Here is a 27,409-nt window from a genome sequence, read left to right on the forward strand (position 1 = left end):
CGCGCACACGTGTGCTTGTGCGTATAGGTGGAGTAAATCGAAGTGATGACACAAGCAATAAATATTGACAGTAATGTCCCATTATTAATCATCGCAGCTCTCTCTCAGTTACGCGGCACAACAGTGGGTTTAGCCATACTGAAGGTACCTCATTCTGCCAATGAAACAAATCTCAAAATTATATTATCCTGAAAATAATTAATAACAAATGTATTTTTAAAATTCTCCAGACTCTAGCCCATTTAGAGAGAGACGGGGGTTCACAGAAGGTGGGTGAGTGTTGGCTTGGCTGACCGTCTGCGGTTCTGTCGCGGTGCTGAGAAATGTTCCTTTTGGATCGGACCGTGCGCTTTCATACCTTTCTCTCGTTTTCAAACGAATCGTCTCTCTCTCTCTCTGTTTTTTCACTCTGCACTCTTGATTTTTACAGTTATGAAACTCGAAATGCAAAAGCACTAAACTTCTGGTGGAAATGTAAAGAACTCATCAGTTGTACCTGGTGTGAGGAACTTGGGGTTTAAACCAGAGGCAGATTTGAAACCTCTTAAACTGTGAGGTTGAGTAGGGACATGGCCTAGGATTGTTTCCCCGGAGTCGGTCGATAGCTGAGGGAACGCGATGTGTCCGATGGGACAGGCAGTGTGTGCGTGCGCCCGTGCCGCGTTCACGTCTCCTTTGTTGTGCACGGTGACATTGGCAATTGTGTTTTAGCTCTGGCCTGAGACTGACTAAAATTTCGTTTGGTTCCAATAAGCGCAAGTGTGTGTGTAGGTGTGTGTGTGTTGCGAGAAAGCAAGAAGAGAGAGGGGGCAGGGGAGGGAGGGTGGATTGATCTGGCGCTGTTAAAATCTTGTTCTGTTTTTTCTTGGAGTGATTTCTGCGCTCTGCTGTGGAGCTTCAGAAGAGAAACGACTGGAGAGGAAACGAGCAGCTTTTGCGCACAGGAGACGCTCTTCTGCTCCGCTTGTTTATTCCCAACGTTTTTGCGTGCGTATTTGTGAATGAAAGCGACCGAGGAAGAGGAGGAGGCGCAGGTTAAGTGGACGCTGTTTGAAGTGCACGGATCGCCTCCTTTTATGCTCAAAAAGAAGACGCATTGTATCCGTGCACAGCCCTGCTCTTCGTGCAGACTTTTGCGCTGTTCTGGGGGAGCTGCAAACTTTCCTCATTTTAAAAAATAAATAAAAAGCTCAGATTGCATTCTTTCCTCCTTCAAACATTTGCGAGGTGATGTCATCGGCCCGTGTTTTTGGCTGCTATTGCGCTCTAGGCAGCGATTGAGTCCGGGAAATCAGGTGCAGAGGGCGACTGTCGCGGGTGGCTGCGAGCGCGTGTCACTCACCCCACACCCTCTCTCTGTGTCTTTCCTTCTGCTTTCACTTTGCCACATCTTCTGAGCTGGACCGCTCCGTATCTCCGCGTTTCCTGCGCCGTGGACGTTTTAAACCCGCTGTAGGGTGCAGCAGCCATGAACCCGGAGTCCAGTTCGCCGCCTCCGCGTCTTCATCACACCACTCCCGTCCAGGTGTTCTGCCTCCTACGGTGCGTTATTTCGCCCGTAACGGGCCAACACTGAAACACCCGTCTTTCCCTTCCACCTTACCTCTCATGCGTGCGCATTCCAAAGAATTCTTCCGTTTTAAACCCTATCAATAAGCTTTCTGTGGATGGACATTTTTTAGACTGGAAAGTTACATTTGAACAGCAACACGCTTATTGGAAACACTAGGCACTAATTTCATTTCGTTGTCTGTTGGGTTTCAGAAAGTTTTCATGAGCGGTCACGGAAACGACGCATAGGTGTGTGTCGTGTTTGAACTTCAATTCACCTGTTCCCCAGACTCAAAGGATACAGCTGCGTCCCGCCTACTGCGCGTTACCGACCCCCTGACCCCAAGCCGCCCGTTACCGGGATAGAGATGCAGTCAACCGGTGCAAACGGGAACTTCCGCGGACCGTGCATACATACGGATTAAACAAACAGGACAGACGTTAAACTGCGACCCGGAGAGCCGTTTCTCGAGAGCGCACGGAGCCACTCGGACACGGAGGAAGCGATGTGGGCCTTTCTCTCCACGCTGGCTGTCGTGTAAGTCATTAAGGCTTGTGAATGATTTTAAATGCGTGTTTACACGAGTTGTTGTCATAATTGTAATCCGTTAATTATTATTCTGTTTATTTATGTGCCACATTACGCATAACTTGACTGACAAACTCAAAGTCCTGTAAACGTAATAATTTATGACAACATCCCATGTGTTACCATGGAGACAGATGTCAGTCACACCCAGAGCTGAGGTGAGGCCCTGACCAATAAAAACACACCTGTCAGATGTGTCAGCGACTTACTCCAAATGTGTCTCTGTCAGCTATGTGTTTTTTGTTTTTTTATAATTGTACACACATGGCAGTGAGTCATATAGAGAGTGTTATCATTCTTTTCCCAACCTGCAGATGAGACCAAAGGCTCTGTGATAAACCACTCAGGGCAACACTTAATGAAGCAGCTGTCTGCTCTTGCATGCCCTGCCTGAGCTCACCAAATTACTCAATAATAATGCTCAAGGATGGTTATTCTAGCAGGTATAAGACTGAACTGGCACCTTTTCTGTTTGGATAGAGAAGCAGCTGTGTCCTTCTCCGACAGGAAACTGCAGTTTAGAGACAGAAAACTTCAAATGGGGGCATTAACATTCTCCTATATTTGTGCAGAGCAAGCAGAGAACTGTGGAAGTGAGACGAGAGCGTTTCATTTTTCCATGGCCTCTCCGGAAGCGCTCGCTTTCAAGGCTGGCGTCATTAAACTGGATTCGCTTGATGTAATGATTTGTAATAAAAGGTGCCACATTTGAAGTGGTTTTGGGTCAGGGTCTGTAGACGGTTGATGTAGATGTGTTGGGCTCAGCTGGCTGTGAGAGAGAGAGAGAAAGAGAAAAGAAGGTTACTTGTTTGAGATGTGCTGAAGATTATTTGGCATTTATCAGACGATTTCTGTTTAAAGCATCAGACAGCAGAGAAAGTCTTTCTGGGGCACCTGAGGTTCAGAGATTCACTCAAGGCCGTTTGCTCCTGGGTCAGATCCTATTGGGATAAACTTCTAGCATCTTAGATCTTTAACCATTACTCAACCGCCACCTTGAGGAATAAATTTACAAACCACATGCTCTACAAAAAAAAAGAATGATTAGGAACACATGTCAAGTCAACATGAAACCTACATTTCTGCATGTTCTTGGACTCACTGTGCATGATGTGTCAGCGCATGTCATTCCAAAGGAAAACATATCTGTGTTTTATCAAAATTTATTAACCTGCCCCACCTCTAAAGCATCTTTCTTTTTTGGCTGACGTCACCGATCTGTCTCATGTTTTCGACCCTTCCCCTCAAACCACCTGGCTTCATTCTGATAACGCCCACTTTTCATGCATCACTTAATTCCTGGTGGATAAAATCAAGTGTCCTGTTTTGCTCCAAAATGAGTCAGATTTCAGCTTAAAGAACCAGTTAACACCTGCACAAATGTCTACCCTGGTTCACACGGGTATAGTGCATGGTCTACCAAAGATGCTTATTCCTCTTAAGCCTGATTTAGCTTAATACTGACTGCTGTAAAAAACCATGCTCTGACTGTAAGTTAGATCTAACATTGACCTTAAACCCAGACCAGCACCTCTGAGAAATCCTACAGGCCTGGTTTCAAAAGTCCGTATACGATTAAAAACCGAGGCAGAGACTTAATTTCTCTTTCCTTCCCTGTGCTGTTATATTGTTTAAACTTGGCCAGCGATGTAAATTGTGCTTGAAGGGTGTGCTGGGTGATTTGGGATACGACTCCACCTCATTGCGCTCGACTCTACACACGAAAGCCTTTAGGACACATTCTGTCTCAGGTTTGATGATGTCATCACCCTGCTTGTTTTGGCTCCTGACAATAGCGCTCAGCAGAGTAAAGCTCGCAGTTTCTCTCTCTCTTTCTCTCTGGCAAGCCGCAGGCTCGTTGCGGTTTGGGAGGGATATGGAGAATCCGAGGTTGCAGCTGAAGAAGTTTTTTTTTGCGTTTTCTTCTCCTCTTTTTCCTTTCGCTCTCTGTCAGTACAGCACTACTGTTTTAACAGCTGAGAGTTCTTACGGGACCCAGAGCCGGTCTCACCTGCGCAGCCAAGGTTTGGCAGATGCATGAACCGTACATGCATAAATCTGCAGAGTGCATGCACTTATCTGCAACCTAAACTGTATGTGCATTGGCAGCATGCATGCAACGCTACTCTAACACTACATCATTAAATAGTTTATTGCATATCGTATAAGACCCTATGCATACGTTCTATAGTGCTTTCCTCAGTGTACATTGAGAAGCAAATTTAATTGCAAGGAATATATATATATATTTTATACGTAAGGTCCCAGCAACAAAAAAATCCTTCCAATGCTAGGTCTGATTTATACATGTTTAAAACATAAACATTTTTTTGTTAGCCAAAACTGGCTATTGCGTTTTCTGCATGAACACTGTACGAACACTGAAACACGAGCACCATATGTTTGCAAAACAGAAACGCAGACAGCATAAATCAGTGCACGGCAGGTATGCGTGGATATACATATTCATAAAACAGCGTTACGACTCATAAACATCTACACAGATGATGTGCACATTTGTTGAAGGAAAAACCCAGACATGGTGCACAGGTGAAGATGCTTTCATTTGAGCAGGTGTACACACACACAAAATACACACCTGTCCAGCACATGTACATCTGGTCACCGGAGGTCGAGGTGTGTGGTCGTGCAAGAATAAGGGGTCAGCGTTCAGCTTGTGCCAGCCAGACAGGTTTATGCCATTTAACAGGATACACAACAGCCTCTCTACTGATCCGTTCCATTTACACTGTGATGGTTTTACTGAGAACTTTGAAGTATTCACAAACACATACAGCATGGAGACCACAGACAAACACGTGGCATATTGTTGCAGTTTGAGTCAGGGATGAGGATAGAGATGTCTTGGCCTATTATTTTGGAAAGAGAAGACATTCAGATGATCGATTTTTTAACCCACAGCTTCATTCAAACATCTGCAGCATTTAATTCTCTCTCTTTCTCTACTTGATTGTTGAGTGTTCTGGGTGGTTTGAGTTTACTCCAATTTTCATCTAAGTCCAATCACTTAGAAGATCAAAATCGCATCTGTTTGATTTTCCATCGCTCAGTAGCACAGATGCACAGGGCTTTTAATGGAGAAGTTATGTGGTTAATATTTATGAAATTAAGTCTGAGCGACAGTAATGGTGGCTTACGCTATGTGACAGATCATCTCAGGGAATCTGATTGGTTGGAATCGCCTTCAACTCCCTATGGATCGTGGTTAGCCTTCGTGGGGTCAAAGGTTAAAAGGGTCACGTCAGGGACAACAGGACTTTTCTCTCTTCTTTTGAAATTAAGAGATTGGTTGTACAATGCAAGTTAAAGGAGCAGTTCAAATAAAAATGGAAATTGATTCAATCACTCTCAAGTCTTGCTGAACCTGTAAAGGAGAATTTCAGAAGGTTCTGCTGGACGCTTATTACCAAAGATATTGGATATAACAAGATTGAGCACTTTTATTTTGTTTGGCTATGTCCAAAATCGCATACTGTAGGTACTGAATTAGATGAAGTACCTACTCATCGACTGTTAAAACAGTAGGTACTATCAGTGGCGGCCGGTGACTTCTTTTTTCGAGGGCGCTCGATGCGAAGTTCGTCATAACATGTATGTAGCCCGTCATGTGTGTGATTCGTAATTTCAAAATATGTGTTCTGCGCGTCGAGCGATCCTATGTGCATCACTTGTTTTGTCAAAATAAGTGCCTGCTGCAGACGCGTCTAAAGGGTTTATGATAAAAGAGACGCTCGCGTTTGCCAAACAATCACATAATCTCATGCGTAATCAGACTTTACTGTTAAAGGAGTGTCTTGCGTGTATTTTATGAACGTGAGCGTCTCTTTTATCATAAACGGTTTTGACGTGTGTACAGCAGGCACTTATTTTGACAAAACATGTGATGCACATGGTTCACATGGCACAACAAACACATATTTTGAAAACACATGACACACTGAACACATATTTTGAATTTGCGCCCCTCAGATGAGCAGTCACGAGCCACCACTGGGTACTATATAGTATGAATGAATTCGGACGTATCACATCCGCCATGTTGATATATTACGTGACATAGATCATAACAACAAGTTAGTCGTTAACTAGAATGATGTTAAACAAGCGCAATTTAACCAGAAGTTTAATATATGTATTTGCATTTAAATAGAGCTGCGTTACCCCATTCAGCATTTTTAATAAACAACACCCCTCCGTCGTCTTCTTCATTATATAAATCCTCTCATGGGGGATCACGGGATGGTGTCCATCGAATGAACACTTTGGGATCTTGCCGGAAGTAGTAGCAAATTCAGGTACTTTTCGTCTACTGTTTTTCAAATGCTATGAATTCAAGTATACTACTCGCTTTGCCTACTGCTTTCCGCTTACTATATAGTATGGAAGTAGGCGGTTTCAGATGCAGCCTATGAATAGGGGACAATATGTTTTTGCATTTGAATAAAGCTGTATTATCACTTACAGGATTTTTTGAATAAAACAATGCCCTTCCGTCGTCTTCTTAGTTAGACAACTCTTCTCCTGGGGATCACGGGATAGCAAAGTGTCCATCAAATGAACAATTCGGGATCTTTCCGGAAGCAAGGTACTTTTTGCCTAATGTTTTTCGAATACTATGAATTTGGACATAAACACCTCGCCTACTTCTTTTCGCCTACTATTTATAGTATGGAAGTAGACGGTTTCGGACGCAACCTATGAATAGGGAATAATGCAACGCTCAATATGGCCGCCATGGTGATGGAAATCTTAGTGTTTGAAGATGCATGCTAAAGATGCTCTGTGCATGCTTGGGAGCTGAAACGACTTAGAAACAAAAAGGATGTCAGGCTTAATTTATTTGTTGTGACTATAGCACACAATTCTAGAGATGTCTCTCTTACTTTGGCGGCAGTGGCTCATGTAGGTTGTCTAAAAACCGAAAGGTTGGTGGTTCAATCCCCGGCTCCACCTGACTAAGTGTCGAGGTGTCCTTGAGCAAGACACCTAATCCCAGCTGCTCCCGACGAGCTGGATGACGCCTTGCATGGCTGAAACCGCTGTCGGGGTATGAATGAGTGAGTGAATGTGAGGCAACTTGTAAAGCCCTTTGGATTGCCATAGGTCTGTTAAAAGACTTCAGTCTTGCATGACTGAAATAACTTGCAAACATGGTTGCCTAGTGTCGGTACGACTTTTTTTAAAGAAAATGTGTTATTATCACCTAAATAACTTTATCAACAGAGAAATTAAGCAAGTGATTCTGTCACAGTGGTCTTTAAAAGTGTTTTTTCAGTGATGAATCGAGAGATGTGACACGTACCTGATAGATATCCCTGCGTTAGTTGTGTTAAGATACCACACATGTTGATGTGTCAACACTCAGGCCTGGCAAAAAAAGAATGTGAGTTTAAAACATTTTGTCTCCAACAAGCATAAATTGAAATGATGAAGAGTGTGTACATGTGTGTGTCTGCTTCACTGCAGCTGTCAGCTTGCGCTCTCTCTCTCTCTCTCTCTCTCTCTCTCTCTCGGTGTGGGGGAGACGTTCATTCTGCACTTCCAGACAGGGAAGGAGAGGAGGGAGAGAAAGGACGTGGGATTAAAAATGACAGGATAAGAAACACTCCCCCAATACTTTTCATATCTCTTCCATTCCCGCATGTGTTTTACCCTGTTCACGCCGTCGTGACCCCAGCGCTGATTTCATTTTGCATAGATTAATTTTTGGGATGCAAACAAGTGACCGCCCTCGGCTGATTCATCCAGAATAAATCACAAACTACCGTCTTATCGATATCGCAACAGTATTAATGTTTAAGAGTCGCAACCCTACCGCAAATCACACCAATCATAACATCAGACAGAGAAAACCTCACTGACTGGGAATCTCGCTGAATGAGCTCACCGATGCGCTGTTACGTCAGGGGTCAGACTGCACTTTCAAACCTATTAGATGAACTGAAATTGTGTTGCCTCTGCAATGCAAAAACACCCTCACATGCATATATACATAGACACAGATTGGGGCTATCTTAGTGAAGACCTCTCATAGGAGGTCAATGATATTTGCTAAATTGTAAAGCCTATCATCATATATCTGCAGTGCAGGATTTCTCATCGTCTTCCATTAACATTTCCCAGACACCAAGCCATCGCCAGCATGTCCTGGTGGATGTCGTGCTGGATCCGCTCAGGACTGAAACTAGAGATGACATCAGTAGATTTACAGTGAAACATCATCTAGCTTATTTATGAGAACTTTATAACATAAGCTGCTCTTTAACAGGCTTCACCTTATTGGTAAGGACATGTTTGGCCTGAAACCTTTCAAAGCACACCACACACGCTCATGATCTCAGACGTTCGGTCATGGGGTCACCGCTGCGATGATAAGGGGGAAGTGATTTGTATTAATGTGCTTTACACCCACTATCGCCCTTTGAATGAGTGACATCATACCGACCACACCTACACCACCCAGAGAGACAGCGAGAGACCTGATTCACTGTTTACCCGTAACGGCTGCCAACAGTATGAAAAGAATTTAGGGAGGGAGAAAAAGACACAAGCCATTATAGAAATACAGACGGATAAACAAGCGGAAAACACAAGCGGAAATCTGACATTAGAGCGTGACACAACAATCACCACCAAACAAAATCAATGAAAGGTGAAGTGTTTCCTCAACAGAATAACACATTTTCAGAGAAAAAAAATCTTATTTATGGTTGAATGACAAAGTTCTGCTTACTCTTGTTTCTGAACCCAAATGAACCCAGATGAGCAAATGATGCATGCAAAAATAAGCATTAGGACACGTTAACATTCGAACACACATATTCGCTGGTCACCCAGGTCCTCTCCTGAGTGTGGAGCAGATGTTAACCAGCATTGGTTTACTGCAGGTATGGTACAGTTTATACATAAACAAGACAAATCTTTGCCAAGATACCAACCTCTCCAACATGGCGCCGATCCCGTGGGTGCTCCAGGCTCGAGCACCCATGGAAAGCGCTTTTGAAATTTGGGAGCCTCTCTGATTGGTGGATCTCACGAGTTGTAATATCTACAAACCTTTGATGAAAAAGCTGATGAAGGGGTGCACTGCTTTCCTCCTTGGGTTGCATGACGAGCATTCATCACTGGAAAAATAAATCACCGCCTACAATAACCTACAAGTATACTTCATTTTGCCTGACTTTTAGGAGAAACATCTGTCTTACCCCTTCCCCTTACCCCTACCCCTTAGTTTTGCATGTTCATGAGAGCGAAAGGGCTATCCCTTACTCTCATGTGAACGTGCAAAACTAAGGGGTAGGGGTAAGGGGAAGGGGTAAGACAGAGAAATGGGATTGTGCCAAAGTTCATACTTTGATCAAACAAAACCATGAACATCAAACCTCCCAAGCTATTAAGGAGTAAACTGAGAAATAAACAGATCAACTGATCTATCAATACCTTCTGTGGTTTTAATATAAGCTAGCTACTATATAAGATTGTCTGATTTTGGATGTTGGGACACGTTGCCTGTATTTTCCTGCCCTGCATTTTAAATCATGTTCATGTTCACTGGCAATTCTTCAGAATTCAGTTTATTATTCTATTAGTGCGGTCCAACACGGCTGTAGTTGATTAATAACGACAAACCCTTAGTTTGGCAAAGCGGACATTACTGCTGGCAAAAAAACCCAGTGACACAGATCTCCCCCTCTTATTCATTTTAAACTTTAAGAAACAGAAACATTCCCTTTGAATGTGAGCTGGCTATAATACAACACATGCTCGTTCGTCTGAAGCACAAACCTGCGAGGCTCAGACAAACAGCACGATCCGATAGCACCACAAAAATCACAGCGATTTTAAAGATATTAAGCTACAAATGGCTTTCTGTTTGGACCTGCATAAAATATTTGAACAGCACTCAGATCTGCTCTGTCACAGGGTCCTGCTGTTTTAAATTCTAGCAATGTACCATAGGGGCCTGTGGTCTCCTCTTTGGGTGCAATAATTCACACCGATTTATCCAGAGCAGACGTACTGATCCGTCCTGCAGGCTTGCTCGCTTTCAACGTCACGGCCACCGGCCAGAAAAAGGCCTGTGCTGATGGAGAACTTGACTGAGGGTTCTCAGCTGCTGAGCGGCCCTCATCCACTCGTTGTTATACACTTAAAATCTTACTCACATCCGCGAGTTTCCAAGTTTCCACGAAATTGTGAGTTATGCCTCAAATGTCAGGTTTTTCCTTTTCTAACTTGCGGAGATGAAAGATGGTTGACTGAGTGAGGAAGAAACCAAAGCAGGGGGAAAAAAATCACCTCCCTTGAGTCCAGAGATTACCCTAAAGTACACTACAGGATAGTGGAGTACACAGAGTAGCGGCTCCATGATTTTGTTTTTGCTTCCACGGTAACACTCACTTGACCTTGACTATCTCTCTTTCTCTCTCTCCAGATATATCCAGATGATGCTGGTCATGTGTGATCCTCTACAGGTGAGTCGATCTGAAATCAGTAATGACCTTCTTTACTCTTCTATAACACGTTCACTGTTTTTGAATCAGATAATCGGTGCATGTTGTATATTACTTGTATTCCACAGTAAAGAAAATAATCTATGACCTTGATCTGTCATCTATACAGACACGGTTTTGTTAAAGGGGCCATGTCACAAGACTTTCTTAAGATGTAAAATAAATCTTTGGTGTTCCCAGAGTGCATATGTTTTAGCTCAACATAACATATTTTGATAATTTATTTTAACATGTTTAAATTGACACTTTGTAGATTTGAGCAAAAATATGCCGTTTTGGGTGTGTCCTTTAAAATGCAAATGAGCTGATGAACTTCAAACATTGATCACAATGATGGGGGTTTGTTGCAATTGAAACTTAATTGTGCTGTGAATTATTTTCACTCTCTTTCTCTGCACTAAATGGCAGTGCTGTGGTTGGATAGTGCATATTAAGGGGCGGTAATATTATAATAAGAGCTCCTTATGACATCACAAGGAGAGCCAATTAAAATGACCTAATTTTTCACATGCTTGCAGAGAATGGTTTACCAAAAGTAAGTAACTGGGTTGTTCTTTTTCACATTTTCATATAGAAGCACTAGGGACCCAATCATAGCACTTAACATGGAAAAAGTCTGATTTTCATGCCATGGCCCCTTTAAATTATGTTCCAAAAGTTACAGCATTTATTTCAAATATTGATCATATTAATAAAGAAACTGTTACCATGAGTATACGTGGAGATGCTGTGAAGGGTGAACGTGACCTTCAACCCTGGGGAGTTTGTGCTGGTGGTCTCAGGTCATCCACAATCCTAAGCAAATTCACATTCAGCTCAGACTTCATTCTGATATAAAATGCCATTATTAAAACTTAAAATAAAGACTCACATTAAATGGAAACATCACTGTTCTCTTTATAATTGCAGGATACATTTTTTTTTAAACTAAATTTTTTCTAAAATTAACACAGATCTGACTTGTATGTTGCTGTTGGTCACAAAGGGTTTTTTTATTTGCTTAATAAAGATAATAATTGCTTTACAATGAGTTCACTTGGGACAAAATTTGATTGGAGAAACCAAGTAAGAGAAGAAGAGACAGCGGTTCTGATGTGTGTGTGGTCTCTTGCCTGCAGGTGTTTGGCGTGGATGGGGTAAATTTCAGCGTGCACGTGGAGAATCAGACCCGTGCACGAGACGCCATGAGTCGACGACATCACCGAGTATACCAGCTTTACAGCCGCACCAGTGGGAAACACGTCCAGGTGCTGGGACGCAAGATCAGCGCTCGTGGAGAAGACGGAGACAAATATGGTAACAACACACACACAGACAGTACATGTCTCACTTTTCCCTATTCTTGCAAACACATGAAAAAGACCACCCACAAACACACTGGAAACAGGAAAAGTTGGAGACAAAGTCATCTGCTACTGCTGATACAGTGATTTACACACAGAGCATTACCTGGTGAATGCTCTTTCCTGACCATTTAAAGACCAGATTAACCGTATTTTAGTTTAGTAATAGTCTCATATCTGCATATATGCAAAAATCACATCCTGAACAAGTCGAGACAAAGACAAACCAATAATGTGTGACACATCTAGCTGTCACAATGCAGAGCAATGTTTGAAGATCGTCTGTAGAAATAATCTTTGGTTAGTCATTTCCAAATTTAAAGAGAGTAATAAGATCAGATGAAGCAGCTTTATTATAAACTGCTAGGGTCAATGACATGAACGGCATATTTTTGTGTCCATGTGCATTTTGTACTATAAAAATAACTTTCATGACGTGTCACTTTACTCTATAAATTTATTTTTGAGATACCAAAACAATTTATGTTTTGGTATCTTAAACTTGTAAAATGGCAGACGGGGGAACTGTCTGTACAAATAAGCGTTTAAGACAACTGTTAAAAATACTTCGACATTATTTTATGTTCGAAACCTTTCCTATAAACAAATTTTACGAATCAGTAGTTGAAATGTTAGGATAATTGAAAAACGTTTGTTCAACAATCTAGATGTTTTAAAATGTCAAGGTAGTACAACCGCAATAATGGTAAACTTGATATCACTGCATTTATCCCAGGTGGTCTTTATGGCTGAATGAAAGGTAGATTTGTAGATTTCTCTCAAATAGTGAAAAATAGCTCTAATGTAATGGGTATGCTGGTGTACTTTCTATGTCAGGTGGTGCAACCAATGTAAATCTAGAAAAAGTGCTATTTTATCAAACACATTTTTGTTATATTTTAAAAGTGTATTTATGAATTTGGCAGCATATGCAAAAGCTTATACGAGCATCCAAGTAGAAGTCTTTTAAAATCTAAATTCGTTGCAGAGGTCAGGTGGTGCAACAAAAAAAGTTAAAGGGTGCAACTGCTATGGATGCTCCTAAGAAAAGTTAAATAATTTTAATAAGCAAATAATTCAGCAAATCATTTTAGTTTTAATAAAGCTAAGCTAAAAAGCAAATAGCTAAGGTTGTCTATAATTGTTAAAAATTATTGTTCTTAAATTTATACAGTATTCTTAAATGTCAGTTTTACACTTTCAAACTATTTTCAGGATTATCATTTTAAATGCCACTATCAAATAAACAAAGAATCAGCATGACACAGGGAGCGCAAATAGACAATGATTGGTTGTACCACCTGACATTTTTTTTGAATAGGGATATCTTTGTGGGAAAATAATTAAAATGGACTAAAATGTTACTTAATAAACAAAATGTTTTTAAACACATTGACTTAAAAATATGCATTACATAATTTTTTACATAAAATATGTTTTAGAAATATGTTTTTAGGAGCTTGATTTGTCATTGACCCAATAGCCAACAGGATCTCCAGATCTCTCTATCGGCATCAGCTTCTGTTAACGTCCTCAATGACATCTGTTTCCCTCCAAAATTTGCATTACTCTATTTCATCCTGACATTTTACTTCATTTTCAATTCTTATTGCTGTAATAATGCATTTATTTTAATGTACTACAATAAAGAAATATTGTAGCGCAATTACATTATTTAAATCCTATAATTCATGTATTTAAATCAGCATAAATGAAAGACAGTACAGCAAATGCTATTACAGCATGTGCATAACAGCAGTACTGAGAAGTAGGTTTTTTACATTTCATTAATGAGAATTGGTGGTTGAGAAAATGTTATGAAAATAATGTCACAATGCAAAAATCTTGATGGTTTTGAGGTCAAAGTGCACCAGGATATTTTTCCATGAGATTTTTCTTCTGCATTGTGCCAATGTCAATTTGAAAGCTTCCTTAGATTCAGTATTCATGATACAGAGAGAGAGAGAGAGAGAGAGAGAGAGAGAGAGAGAGAGAGAGAGAGAGATAGCAGGCAGGGTTAGGACAGAAGTATTTACATAGCGAGCAAGGGATGTCTGGATGAGAAGAGATTGGAAGAGCACAAAGAGGTTATTGATCTCTGATGACCTCTGCACTCATGTCAGAGCTTTAACTCCCATATCCTGAAACACAGACACACAAAAACACACAGACACAGGCTGAACATCCTTAAGAGGATTAAAGTAAACTGTAGTTGGTGGTGTCTATAATATAATGACAGAGATGCTGTGTTCAGAATAGCATGCTATTCCTAAAGTAATAGATAGTCCAGATGATGCATTAAACACGAGAACACACTGCATACAATCCCATAATATGTGCTTTTGTTTCCGATGTGATAATTCAGCTGCAAATTCAAAACACCATTTTACACTTAAAGAGACCATTACTGGATGCCACCTTAAGAATTAAACATGCAAGAAAGTGAGGTCATGTTGTCATAATGTGGCATACTATAATTTGAAATGTTTTGTACAACTGAAATGCAGTATAAATTATATACTTATTTTTAAAATCATCAAGTTTTCTTCCATCTCTCTTATAGTTATATTTACAGTCAAAGAAACAGAACCATTACATAAAATTATGAACCGGTTTGATTAACATCTTGCGTCACGGCAAAACTCATGGTTATGTTCGAGCAGAGCCAATTGTTGTTGTCCTGTTGTAACGTCTGTCTGTTTTTCTGTCCGTCTCTTCACAAGCCCAGCTCGTAGTGGAGGCCGACACCTTCGGTAGCCAGGTGCGAATTCGAGGAAAGGAAACCAACTTTTACCTGTGTATGAACCGCAGAGGGAAGCTCGTAGGCAAGGTGAACCATTTCCCTGCTAATGTCTTTGGTGTTGTTTCTCCAATGACCACATGAAATGATCAGTTTTCTTTTCTGTGTTGACGTATTATTCATCAACATTTGCTACTTTGTACTGTGGTAGAAGTACACTGGAATAGCTAGTATATAAATTACTTTAATTACAGCAAACAACCTTTTTGAGAGAGCAAAGTAACATCTCTATTTTTGTGTGTGTTTCTCTGTTTGTGCATATGGACGTTTTCGGTCTCAGAAGGCCAGTAATCGCAGTGAGGACTGCGTCTTCGTGGAGATGGTTTTGGAAAACAACTACACGGCCCTCATGTCAGCGCGCTACACAGGGTGGTACGTGGGCTTTACTAAAAAGGGTCGCCCTCGCCGCGGCCCTCACACGCTTCCCAATCAACAGGACGTTCACTTCATGAAACGCTTCCCTCCAGGAGAGCAGCCGGTCTTTCCGCCGTTTCGATTCACGACGGTCAGCAAGAGGATCAAAAGAGTTCGCGCGGCACGGCCACGCTAATGCAGAAACTACAACGTCATGCCGTGTGAACGCTTACATGAGGACATAAACAAAGAGACCATCCTACATCACAGTTCAGCTAAAAGACGCTGCCTAACCTAAGCAGAAGTTGATGTGGTCCAACATCACTTCATATTCCACTGGGTTAAACCTCGTACAACCCTACCAATAAACACTAGCTATTCTACGCCAGAGCTGCGGTTTACAGCGGCTCACATATGACACGGAGAAAACTAACCAAAGCAAACTCAACGATATGGGCAGAGGAAGCATTAGACTGCTAATCCAGCTAGCGGCCCACAATCCCACAATGGAGAAACGATCCTCCCAATGCTAAATGAAACACAACCACACTGGCCTATAGACGACGATCGTGTTGCAATTTTCCTAAGACTTCCAAACCCTGGACGTGATCCCGCCTGAGGGAGAAGAGCTGATAGGCCAGAAGTTGTGGATGTGGTAAATGGACACAGATTGGAATGAGACAAATGAGAGAAAGACTACTGCTGGAAGCTCTCCTGATAAGACGCCTTACAGGAAATGTTCACTCGAAAATGAAAATTTAGTCATCCTTCACTCACCCTCAAGAATCTTTTTACGAGATCAGTTCACAGTAACTGCAGATGAATACTTCACAGCAGACTAAAGAACAGACCCAAAATTTAAAGGATTCCTTCCCTCTATGACATTTCTTTATATGCAAGAAGCTATTAAGAAAGATTACAGTAAATAAGTTCCTTACACTCTTAAAAATAAAGGTGCTTCACGATGCCATAGAAGAACCATTTGAGTAATTCCAGACATTTGCAGTCAAAACTTGAAATATATATTCTCACAGAATGCATTTATTACCAATATATTGAACCCTGTGTTAAAATGTTCCTACTGATGAGTCCAGACATCAGAAACTATCGGTTTATACGCATGTTTTCTGTTTTAGTAAAAAGAAACATGCATGCATTATGGATGTGACAAAATAAGAACACGTTTTTGGGAAACAGTATACTTTATACTTTATATTAAAATGCACAAACCAGAAGCAATAATACCCAATAAATGAGAAGGGACGACTCTTCAAAGAACATTAAATATTTATTTTAATTTAATTTTTGTATGTGCATGAGAAAAAAAACAATGTTATGGACATTTCTCCATTATGGACATGACAATTTTGAAATGTGCACATACTTAACTATGGAAAATAATAAAAAACATGCACTCTAAAAATAGCGGAGTTATTTTTTAAAGCCAAAACTAATCTAGTGCTGTGTTGATTTAACCGAAGTGCTGGGTTATTATAACCCATGGTTGCATAACAAGTTAACAACAACCCAACATTGTATAATTTTTAACCCAGCATGTGTTCTGCCCAATATTTACCCATTATGAGTTAAAAATAACCCAGCCATTTTTAGAGTATGCTTTAAAAACTTTAAAGTTGGTGTGTGTCAATTTTAGTGGCATCTAATGGTGAGATTGCGAATTGCAACCAACAATTTCAAAACGCACATTGTAGCCGCCACAGGAAAAACATGTTGTCGTCTGCAGTGTTGGGGAAAGTTACTTTTACAAGTAATGCATTACAATATTAAGCAACTCCCCAAAAAAGTAACTAATTGCGTTACTTAGTTACTTTTCATGGAAAGTAATGCTTACGTTACTTTTAAGTTTCTTTTGCGTTACTTTTTCTTACTTGGCTGAGGCTTGATCTCTTTTTTTATGATCTCAAAAATGTCAATCAAACCACTGGTAATATAGTTATGTATTTATATTGCATTTCTGATCCTTCTAAAAGTTACACAACGCACCAATACTTTAAATGGGGTATTGAACAGTGGCAGCCGGTGACTTCTTTTTTTGAGGCGGCATGATGTGAAGTTCGTCACAACATGTATGTAGCCAGTCATGTGTGTGGTTCGTAATTTCAAAATATGATAAAAGAGACTCCAGTTTGCCAGATACTCGCATAATCTCATGCGTAATCAGAGTTTACTGTTAAGGGAGTGTCTTGCGTGTATTTTGTGAACGTGAGCGTCTCTTTTATCATAAACGGTTTTGACGCGTGTGCACCAGGCACTTATTTTGACAAAACACATGATGAACATGGTTCACATGATGCAACAAACACATATTTTGAAAACACGAGCAACACACGACACTTCAAACACATATTTTGAATTTGCACCCCTCGGAAAAGCAGTCACGAGCCGCCACTGGTATTTAAACTACCAAATATTGACATCTAAGATGTACGGTTAAAAACTTGAGGTATAAACTTTATTTAAAGGTATGAAAGAAATGGTTCTTTTATGGCATCACTGTGAAGAACCTTTAAAGCACCTTTATTGTTAAAGGTGTATACAGCTCTATCATACAGCTATATCATATCTCTTCACAATACAGTGTTGGAGATCTAAAGACCTCTTTAAGGGCTTTTAAACAGTTTGGTCTCTTTAAAAGAGATTTGCAATGACCTGAAAGAGTAACTAGTGACAGTATTTTCATGTTTGAGTGAACTGTTTCTAATTAAGCTAATGAGTGAATGGATTTAATGCTGTGTATGTGCGTGTGCAATTGCAAAAGCTTGTGTTTGGTTACATCAAGACCACGGGGGAAATAACCGTAGGATGGACGTTACTGGGATGGCTGGAATTAACTAGAACTGGAATGTCAAAGACAATTAGAAAACCTCTCGAAAGCTGCACCAAATACTATTGACCAAAGACACGTGGTGACCAATGACAGTAAAACCCTTCCCACTGGTCCAATTGGGGGGGAGGATTTGCCACGAAACGACACGAGGAGCAACGTTCCTGTTTGGATCCATGTGGAATGCTGCTACTAAAAAACGAATGGAGAACCAAAGTCTTATACCAGCTCATTAAAGGGATAACATTACGAAACTCTTTTTAAAAAAATAAATAAATATATATAAATATATATATATATATATATATATATATATATAAAGATAAAGTCATATTACTATGACTGCTACTATCATTGTTGTTACTCTAAAATAAATTTACTATTTATTTTCTCTTTGTTTATGGCAAAAAGCTTTCCAAAGCCAGTAAACATAAATGAAATGTGTCTGTGTTTTAAAAAAATACATGCTGTGTGAGTCATTATTATTATAAAACACAATCTGTGTTGAGCTATACGACCACTAACTATTTGCAATTGCCCAGAGCCCTGGATGTTAACATGGTTATGAATCACGTATGCTAACTTTTGCATTATGTTAACATTATAGAAGGACAGGTGTACTGTAAATCATGTGATGTCACAGACTTACAATAAAGGTAGCAACACCCACGCAACCACAGGAGAAATCATATACAGTAGAAACATGCTTAAAAACCACTCCGAAAACATTAGCAACCATCCAAAAACACCTTAACGAGGGTTTCAGACTGGAGAGGTTTGCACAAGCAGGCAACAGTCAAATCTTCCCCAGAAAATGTAAAAATCTGGTTGAATTATCACCTTTCCATGTCTCTTACATATTCATGCTAAGAGACAGGACACACACACACATGCACAATATTTCCAGAAAACACAAATGCATGCAGACCATTTGAACCTTTAGTAATAAATGTAGACTTGTTGGTTATGACTAAGGCAGTGAACCTCACACACACACAACTGTCACCAACAACCTGTAAATCCCAGCAGTCTCTGCCCAGCTGAGTCAGCGGGAAACGTGGAAGATCCTGAGAGAACGAGAGAGAAACAGACTGTACCGAGAAGCAGCGATGGAAAGATTTGTCGGCCAAACCCAGAGGAAGGTGTCTGGTGCTGCTGGAGGGGGAAAGAATGCAAAATATGTGCGTGAGAACTCAGGGGTGACCTGAGACCTGCAGGAATTATGGGAAAAAAACATCCCACCGACCCACAGGAAACGCACACGCCCTTTAACGCACACTCGCGCACACACACAGAGGTCATGAGCACACATTTATTCACACCCCCTATGACACACACTAAATACGCACACATTCAGCCAGATGGACGAAAGCACCGCTAATGTAATAGTTTCAAATGACACGTAAATATGGTGTGCTGTAAATCTCTGTCACATGAATGGCGACACGTCATGGAGGTAGTAAAATACTGTAGCTCAACTGAAAGGGAATTGCAATTGCAGGGCAAAACGTCATGGGTTCGATTCCCAGGGGACAGACATAGGTTTGGATTCACAGACAAGGACTAGGCCTTAGTTAAATTAAGATGTTATTTAAGCATCTTTAATGAATATGTCTTTAAAAAGACGTTACTGTTGTGTATCTTGAGGCAAATCCATGGCACTGGCTTATTCACATTCACCTATTCACTTACACATTCATACACCGAAGCCGGTGTCAGCCATGCAAGGCGCCACCCAGCTCGTCGGGAGCAGCTGGGGTTAGGTGTCTTGCTCAAGGACACCTCGACACTTGGTCAGGTGGAGCCGGGGACTGAAAAAACCAGCATACCAGCAAGACCAGCATATGTTGTGTTTTGCTGCTGGTTTGCTAGTGAACACCATCTAAACCAGCATCAAACCAGCATCAGCACCAGCATTAGCACCAGCTAAACCAGCAACAAACCAGCATTAGCACCAGCTAAACCAGCATAAGCACCAGCATCCCATGCTGGTCATACCAGCATATGTTGTGTTTTGGTGCTGGTATGCTGTGACCACCAGCTAAACCAGCATAGACCAGCATAATTCCCATGCTGGTCCATGCTGGTTTGATGCTGTTTTTTTCAGCAGGGAGGACTAACCTTAAGCCTTGTCTGTGAAACCGAGGGATTGTGTGTTATAAAATATATAGCTTGAATGCAGTGTAATGCCAAGTTCACATTGCAGAATTTTGAGCTTGATTTAAAAGGGGAGAGCAGGCTTTTCAGAAAACCGTATTACTTTCATACCTACAGGAACTCTTGACATTTAAACCCGATTTACTTTTATTCTGAAAAACTGTGAGAAGGCAAACTTAAGGGTATGTTAGAGCACTAAATAACCTGTAGATTGATCAGTACTGTAACACATGAAAATCATTGCTTTAGGAAATTACTTATCATGGTCGAAAACAGCTTTCTGGACCTACACTTGCGAAACGTTGACGAAATAATGCGATATTTGTCAGCTCTGTCAAGGGTTGCATGCTAAAGATGCTGTCATAGTTCGCAATGCAAATGTAGTCAGGGTTTGGAGAAAATCGCTTTGTTACTTTCATCCCACGTTACTTTGGCCACGGTTCTCCCCTACCGATTCGCAAGTCATTGAGCTTGCCGATAGGTCGGGCTTAGCCTGACTACGTCAGACTTTGTACTTCCACTCAATTTTATTTCGCTTTTGTACTCAGTCTGAAATTTCTTCAATTGAAACCGTTTTCCACCGGCCTCACAACGGCCGGCCCTATCAACGAACAGAGGGCGAGCTGAGAGCCGTGACGTAGCACTAAGCACCAAATGTAAGGTTGTAGTTTACAGCGGACATGGAGAAACTCTGTTGTGGAGAATATTCCCGGCATTTGGCAACTGAAGCCCGAACAAGAAGAGTGTTTGTTAAACATATTGAATGGGCGACAGGTTTTGGGAAAAGTTTAATTTATCAACTATTAACGATCGTCAGTGAGAATTAAACAGGGGAGGCCAAAAGCCAGCATGGTGATAGTTATGATTGTGTCCCCCTTGGTTGCTCTCATGGAGGATCAGGTTAAGGACGCAGCAAAACTTGTGTGCTGCACAGCTTGGCGTGCCCAATGATCGAGAAATCATGGAGGGGAATTTCATTGTTCACAGTTAATGGTGAAGGACGCGTGGGCAAACATTCTTTGGTAACGTTCATGATTAACCAGGAAATAAGGAAAGAAGATTTAATTTAATTTACATTATGGTTAGGGCTGTCTGGTGGAAGAGTTTTTGAGTTTGGGAGGAGTGAGGGGGTTCCTTACTTAGACATGAGTGGAAAGACACCGTAAGGATAGTGGTCAACTAGCTCTGGCTGGATTTACTTCACATAATCTGCAAAAGTCTTTCACAGCCATGTTCACTTCAATATTTCGCTGGATTGATTTGTTTTCACATCATAAGTGTTTTTACAGCCGAAGTTCGATGCGGCTGAGCATGCACATAATGCACATCATAACTAAACGTTATGTGATTGGCTTACGTTTACACCAATGATTTTAAACTTCAGACAAGCCCCTCCCACGAGAAGGAAAATGATTGTCAATTATGCCCTGCATGCCAGACTCTGTCTACGAAGCAAAGTGAAGTAGCAGAGGATTTATTACGAGGCTAGGTCGGGCTGTGATCGGGGGCAAAACATCGTGCGATCAGCGCTCCAATTTTTATGTGTGAACTAGTCAAAGACGCATCAAAGTGGCTTGCTGACACCTTGCAGATGCCAGACAAATATCTAGCATGATAAATATCTGGAGCTGTCATCCGACTCAACATTCTGTGATGTCACGTGTCTCAATTAGCTACAGCCAATGAGAGCATTGGTTGACGTACCCCACGCCTGGACATCCTTGGGTTCTGTAATTCGGAAACATGGCTTTTCTAACCACTGCTATGCGGATGACACAAAACTCCACTTGCCGTTCCAGCCAGACGATCCCACGATCTCAGAATGCCTGAGTAACATCTCCATCATCATCTCCAGCTGAACCTCAAAGACAGAACTGCTTGTCATATCGTCTCACCCTACGATTCATCACAATCTTTCCATACAACTGGGTTCTTCGACCTTTATGTTTCCAGGATGGCCAGAAACCTGGGAATGGTCATTGATGATCGGCTCAGTTTCACGGATCATGTTGCCAGCACTGCCCGCTCTTGTAAATTCCTCCTCTATGACATAAGGAAAATTAGACCTTTCCTATCTGAGCATGCTAGACATGTCCTAGTCCAGGCTCTTGTCCTGTCCAGACTGGACTATTGCAAAGCATTACTGGCCATACTCCCAGCCAGAAGATTCAGAATGCTGCGGCAAGAATTGTTTTCAATGAGCCAAAGAGGGCGCACGTCAATCTCTTTGTCAGGATATAGTGGCATCCTATAGTAGCTCGCACCAAATTCAAAGTTCTGCTCATGGCCTTTAAAAGAGCAACGGCTTGTTAGCCTGACGTTGTCATACTCAATTCTAGTCAGAATTTGAGTCTGATACCGCTCCATTGGGCTGTGATTATGGGGCGTGTTTCAACTGAACCAGGACAAAAAATGCATCTGCACTCAATTGGATAGACCTACAACCAATCAAAGCAACCGAGTGTGCAACGTATGTTAAAATGGCGTCTGTCCTCTTTTGCAGCCTGACCTGAACTGCTAGTTATTTTGCAACAAAGAGACTAACATTATGATTGTACTAAGTCTGAGTTGGCGAACCTGCATCGACACCTATTATGTTTACAACATTTCATTCAATATTGTGAGTTATTTACTAAGTCATACAGTCAGACTATCTTTTACCATCTGTAAGGTAGATGAACTTCATCAAGCGGCTTACGAAAAGGAGCTGGCAACGACCGCTAGTTATATCCACATTGTCATGCACGCCGAGCAGGCTGCTTTTTAAAATTAAACTTTTGACGAATCTCGTAGGAGGGACCGCAAAAACATCTTTACGATCAACAAATGCCTTGATCGCATTTCTCTGTTCCTCTTTTAAAATCAATGCGCTGTCAATATCTTCTAGAACAGACTCAATGGCTGAATCTTCATCTCAATTCTCCAGCGCAGCGTCTTCGTTGTAAACGGATTCAACACAAGCGCTCTTTGGTGACGTGGTTGGTTACGTTACTGTTGATCATCTGTCCATCATCGTATAAAGCCCACCCTGACAATTTGACTGGTTCGCCCAGCTTTGGGTCGAGCATAGTAGCGCCACAATGGAGCGACTCCAGACCGAACTTCCAGTCCTGAAATGTTGTGAGTGGGGGTAAGTTCGGCTGGCATCCTAATCTAACGGCTTGTGGTGCCACCAGAAAAAGGGAAAAATCTCACTATCGCGTACCTTCTCTGGTTCTGTTCCTCATCTGTGGAATGATCTGCCTGTTGCGACACGATCTGTGGCTCTGTAGCAGTCTTTAAGAATCGGCTAAAAACCCATCTCTTCCGCCAACACCTCACTTGCTAATATCTTTTCTTTTTTCTATCTTTATCTTTACCTTCTCTGCTATTTATACTGTGTTAGACTTGATGATACTATGAGTTCTAGTGCACTTGTATTGTATTACTATTCTTGTGTTGCTCTAATTGCTTCTATTGTTACCTCATATGTAAGTTGCTTAGGACAAAATCGTCTGGTAAATGACTTAATATAAATATAATGTAATATGCTGTTCCATTCTTTCACCCCATATTCTTAGTTTTTTCCTTTTTCTGGGGTTTTCAAAGCAGATCATCGTGTGAACACCTTCCAGCGCTAATTTCTTTTTGATGTCCATTTTCAAATAAAAATTCCCTTTTCGCGCCATGTCCTGTTTCACTTTTCGTGTTTTTCAGTAGCAAACCGTGGTTCAGGGACTGGTTAGAGCCGGTGAGATGTTTATTCAGAGTTGACATTTAAAGTCATGTGGTGTGAACTTGGCATGCTCTGGATGATAGCATCTGCCAAATTGTAAATCTAATAGGTCATTTTCAAACTAAATTATATATCGTATTTTCTATAAAAAAGTGTTTGTACAATTTGGATTTATTTTGATTGTTATTTCAGTTTTTTGTGTGACATATGACATGAGCTTGCATTTGTGAGATTCTCCCAAACATTGTAACACCAACCCCAAATATTCAAAGGAAGGCCACTAAAACCACACTGTGTGCAGACTGAATCCAGGTCATACGGCTCAAAAGAACCACAGCTCACATACACACACACGTGCTTCAACACAGCAAACCACACAGACAAAACACTGCAGCCAGACCCACAACGTAAAACAAGGACTGAGGTTAAACACAAAGTGATTTTCTCTCTCTCCTCGACACCACAACCAAATGACTTGTGACACACAGACTCTTTCCGATGCATGAAGACATAACGCTAAAACTCTCCAGAGACAAACGGCAATTCTGAAGATATATTTGGTTGAAATGGCCTGAATCGGTTTGCACAACTCAACATTCCCAGACAAACATTCGAACGTTGGCTGTAAAACGCAGGGCCGCCGAGCCAGACGAATTGTTTGAAATGGGGGAAGAGTACTGCGGTGTGCCAGGAACCGCTAACAGGTGCTGCATGGCACAGATTTTGGGATCGTCGGTGTTGGTTTGGGAATGTCAGGGAAGACTTTTAGACCTCTTCTGAACTAGCAGAGAAGGGAAAAGAACGAGGTTTCTCTCTGGTTTGTCGCGCATTTTTCCAAACCGATGCGAACAAAGTTACATTTATGCAGTATACATGTAAACACACTCTTTTGCCAAGGAAAAACCATTGAGGATATATTGACATTTCCAAGCATAAACCGATCCGGGGTGGAGGGGTTTGGCAGGGCGACCATAAGGGACTGAAGCGATGAGTACGGTGGTCAATAGATGCCTCAAGCATAAACTGTTTAATCCAATGGGACGTTTTCCTGGATCAACATCCATGTTGGTCATTGAACAACATTTCTATTGCCCAATCAAATTTTAGGGATGGGAAAAGGGTTGCACTGGCCTCGTAGAGCCAAAGTTTGACTGTTGGACTACACTCTGGTCCACTTTGCATTTTGTTTGGGTCAAAAACTGCCTATAGGAAGATACTGTGCTATTGGTAAAGTTGATATATAAGTATAATCTATATCAGCTGTTATCACACGCCTCTAGCAAATCACCTAGTATATTTTGAATGTTTAATGTCACATACCTTTCAAATATGATCATCCGTTCTTCCTCTAAAGTTCAGGAATGAGCAACATAGCCGAATCTTGCCAGTTTTTTGTGTAACAGACATCATGAATCCAGTGAACAGACTCTGGGCATCAGTCTGAGGTAGAGATCAGGGGAACATTCAGGGTTACACATTTTTATTATTCAGCAAACAACATAGCCATCAACCAATCCATAACTCTCCATTAAGGACAATTACAAAAATAACAGGATATGTAACCTCTTAAGACCCGAACTTTGGTTTGTGTTTTTTTTCAGATTTCTTCCAGCTACTTGGGGTTAGGAAGAACCAATAAATATAATAACCAAATATTTTTCTTTGAACATGAAAAGGTGTAATTGTCCACGTGTGTGTACAACATGATCCAGGTAAACAGAATTAAGTATTATGGTGCAAACAACAACAAAAAATCTGATGTCCATGTATGTGGACATCCAGGTCTTAGGAGGTTAATGAGAAATGAAATACAGGGCGAGCTATGTTTTTGTCCTTTGAGAATTGTTTGGACTATAAAAGCTTCAGCTATAGCATGCCCATATGGCAAAAAAAATGAATATAATTTTAAATATATAATAAAAATGGCCAAATATGTGCTGAAATATATTTTGAAATGTGTTAGGAAAAAAAAGTATTTTTCACCAGTATATTTTTTGGCATTTTTTGTATATTTTGAAATATATTTATAAATAAATATATTTTAAAGCATTTATGTTTGCATTGCATTGGAAAAACTTTGTTAAAATTAAATATATTTTCAACTACAAAAATATACTTATAATTTAATATTTTATACATACATTTCATACGTATGCTTTATACAAACTTGTAAAATTAGAAATGTATTTGTTGCAGCTGAAATACTATATGAAGGTTTAAACTAAATATATTTTTTATTTTAAAAATATATTTAATTAAACTTTTTACAAAATGTATTTTGCATATATTTAAAACACATTTTTGTCCAGAGAAATTATTTTTTTTGCCATATGGGTGATGCCAGCAAGGCCAAGATTATAGGTTCAGTTCAATGTATATCCTGACTGTAAGTCTGCACATGTAAACATCTACAAAATGCAAGAAATTATATTAAAGTGGGTGTTTAATACTAAAATAGATTATGGGGGATTCTTCCTCCCCTGACAGAATACCAGCACCTGTAAACTTGTTCACATGAGGTGCAAATAAAAACAGCATTAGAGGCAAAGCAAGTTACTACATTTGAGATATTTGTTGTTTTAGCATAATGATTTGCTTGCAAAGAAAAACGCATTGAGTAAATTCACGAACCGATGTAAATAAAAGCACAAAAGATGAAGATGAGTTCAAACATCAAAGTGGCCCTCAAGTTTCCACTCTTTAATAAAGTGTAGCTGTCAGAGTTATTATCACACAAACCAAGACGAGACAGGAGCTCTTTCAGAATAATCCACAGCCCACGGCACTCTGCCATCCTTTTATTATTTCATCAATCACGAGCTTGAACCAGCAGGAAAGTTCAGACATGTTCTGCTCTAGATCAACTCGGGTCACTCTTTAGGAGCAGATGGACCTGCAGCACCATCTAGTGCTGAGTTTAAGAAAAGCCACAAAAGAATACCAAATGTCAATTTTGGTCAATTAACGACATACTGGATTACTCTGATGATTCAGGTTGCATTTAACTTCAGAAACATACTGTTTTGCGAGGTGTGCTCCTGTGTTACAGTGACCGTTAACACGCCTCAGTCAGGGCTGCAACACTCACGCGTCTGCGCGATGCTTCAGGTTGTTAACGGTTGTGAAGGAGCAACACACAATGCAAGTAGCTATACCAGTGCTCGCAGTGTACTGGCACTTTAATCGGCTATTTTAAGCTGTCAAGCTTACCTTTACTTTCTCTCGCGTACCACCGCTTCTCATGTTGCTGCCGGCCTGGTACTTTGCCACAAAGTTTTACTCGATACGGCTGCACAGACCGCACGGTGATATCAGAGTACTGCGAGAGCAAGTCGAAATGTTACAAAACGGTCCGCCTTTACAATTGCTCTCGCGAGACTCTGATGTCATATGCCGATCGGTATGCGCAGCATGATATGAAGTCGATCACACAAAGCGTCAAGATCTGGATGAAAACCGAACTTCCCGGATTCCAGCCAAGCAGACCCCTAAAAACTAGACATATTTTCTAACTATATTTT

The 27,409-nt window shown here is 40.8% G+C and overlaps 1 protein-coding gene and 2 long non-coding RNA genes across 4 annotated transcripts in view; 1 reads left to right on the forward strand and 2 right to left on the reverse strand.

Annotated features, from left to right (window-relative positions):
* LOC135761314 (uncharacterized) overlaps nucleotides 1-11,517 on the reverse strand; it is a 36,634-nt gene extending 25,117 nt beyond the window's left edge. The window contains exons 1-6 of the long non-coding RNA XR_010537922.2: nucleotides 11,382-11,517; nucleotides 10,562-10,645; nucleotides 7,464-7,694; nucleotides 4,740-5,010; nucleotides 3,035-3,165; nucleotides 2,604-2,909 (exon numbers count right to left, since the gene is read on the reverse strand). This is a non-coding gene — a long non-coding RNA (uncharacterized lncRNA). The remainder of the gene's footprint in view (nucleotides 1-2,603; nucleotides 2,910-3,034; nucleotides 3,166-4,739; nucleotides 5,011-7,463; nucleotides 7,695-10,561; nucleotides 10,646-11,381) is intronic.
* On the forward strand, nucleotides 158-19,218 carry fgf18a (fibroblast growth factor 18a). Of its 2 annotated transcripts, none has more exons than XM_065275188.2 (5): nucleotides 158-2,089; nucleotides 10,596-10,635; nucleotides 11,793-11,970; nucleotides 14,741-14,847; nucleotides 15,101-19,218. In XM_065275188.2, the coding sequence occupies exons 1-5, from the start codon at nucleotides 2,058-2,060 to the stop codon at nucleotides 15,365-15,367; spliced, it is 624 nt and encodes a 207-aa protein (XP_065131260.1). In that variant the 5' UTR covers nucleotides 158-2,057; the 3' UTR covers nucleotides 15,368-19,218. The 2 variants fall into 2 exon arrangements, with proteins under 2 accessions (XP_065131260.1, XP_065131259.1); XM_065275187.2 differs by having other exon boundaries at nucleotides 165-2,089; nucleotides 15,098-19,215.
* LOC135761326 (uncharacterized) lies at nucleotides 13,263-27,187 on the reverse strand. Its single transcript, XR_010537933.1, has 3 exons — nucleotides 27,099-27,187; nucleotides 25,209-25,328; nucleotides 13,263-14,158 (listed from the first exon to the last, which is right to left on the reverse strand). It is a non-coding gene; the product is annotated as an uncharacterized lncRNA (long non-coding RNA).
* Nucleotides 27,188-27,409: the final 222 nt, after the last annotated feature.

The sequence above is a fragment of the Paramisgurnus dabryanus genome, chromosome 16 (assembly GCF_030506205.2).
Source record: "Paramisgurnus dabryanus chromosome 16, PD_genome_1.1, whole genome shotgun sequence".
NCBI lineage: Eukaryota > Metazoa > Chordata > Actinopteri > Cypriniformes > Cobitidae > Paramisgurnus > Paramisgurnus dabryanus.

Coding starts and splice junctions, on each gene's coding strand:
- fgf18a (XM_065275187.2), top strand. CDS start 2,058: ATGTGGGCCTTTCTCTCCACGCTGGCTGTCGT. Junction 10,636..11,792: donor TCATGTGTGATCCTCTACAG/GTGAGTCGATCT, acceptor TCTTGCCTGCAG/GTGTTTGGCGTGGATGGGGT. Junction 14,848..15,097: donor GAGGGAAGCTCGTAGGCAAG/GTGAACCATTTC, acceptor TTTCGGTCTCAG/AAGGCCAGTAATCGCAGTGA.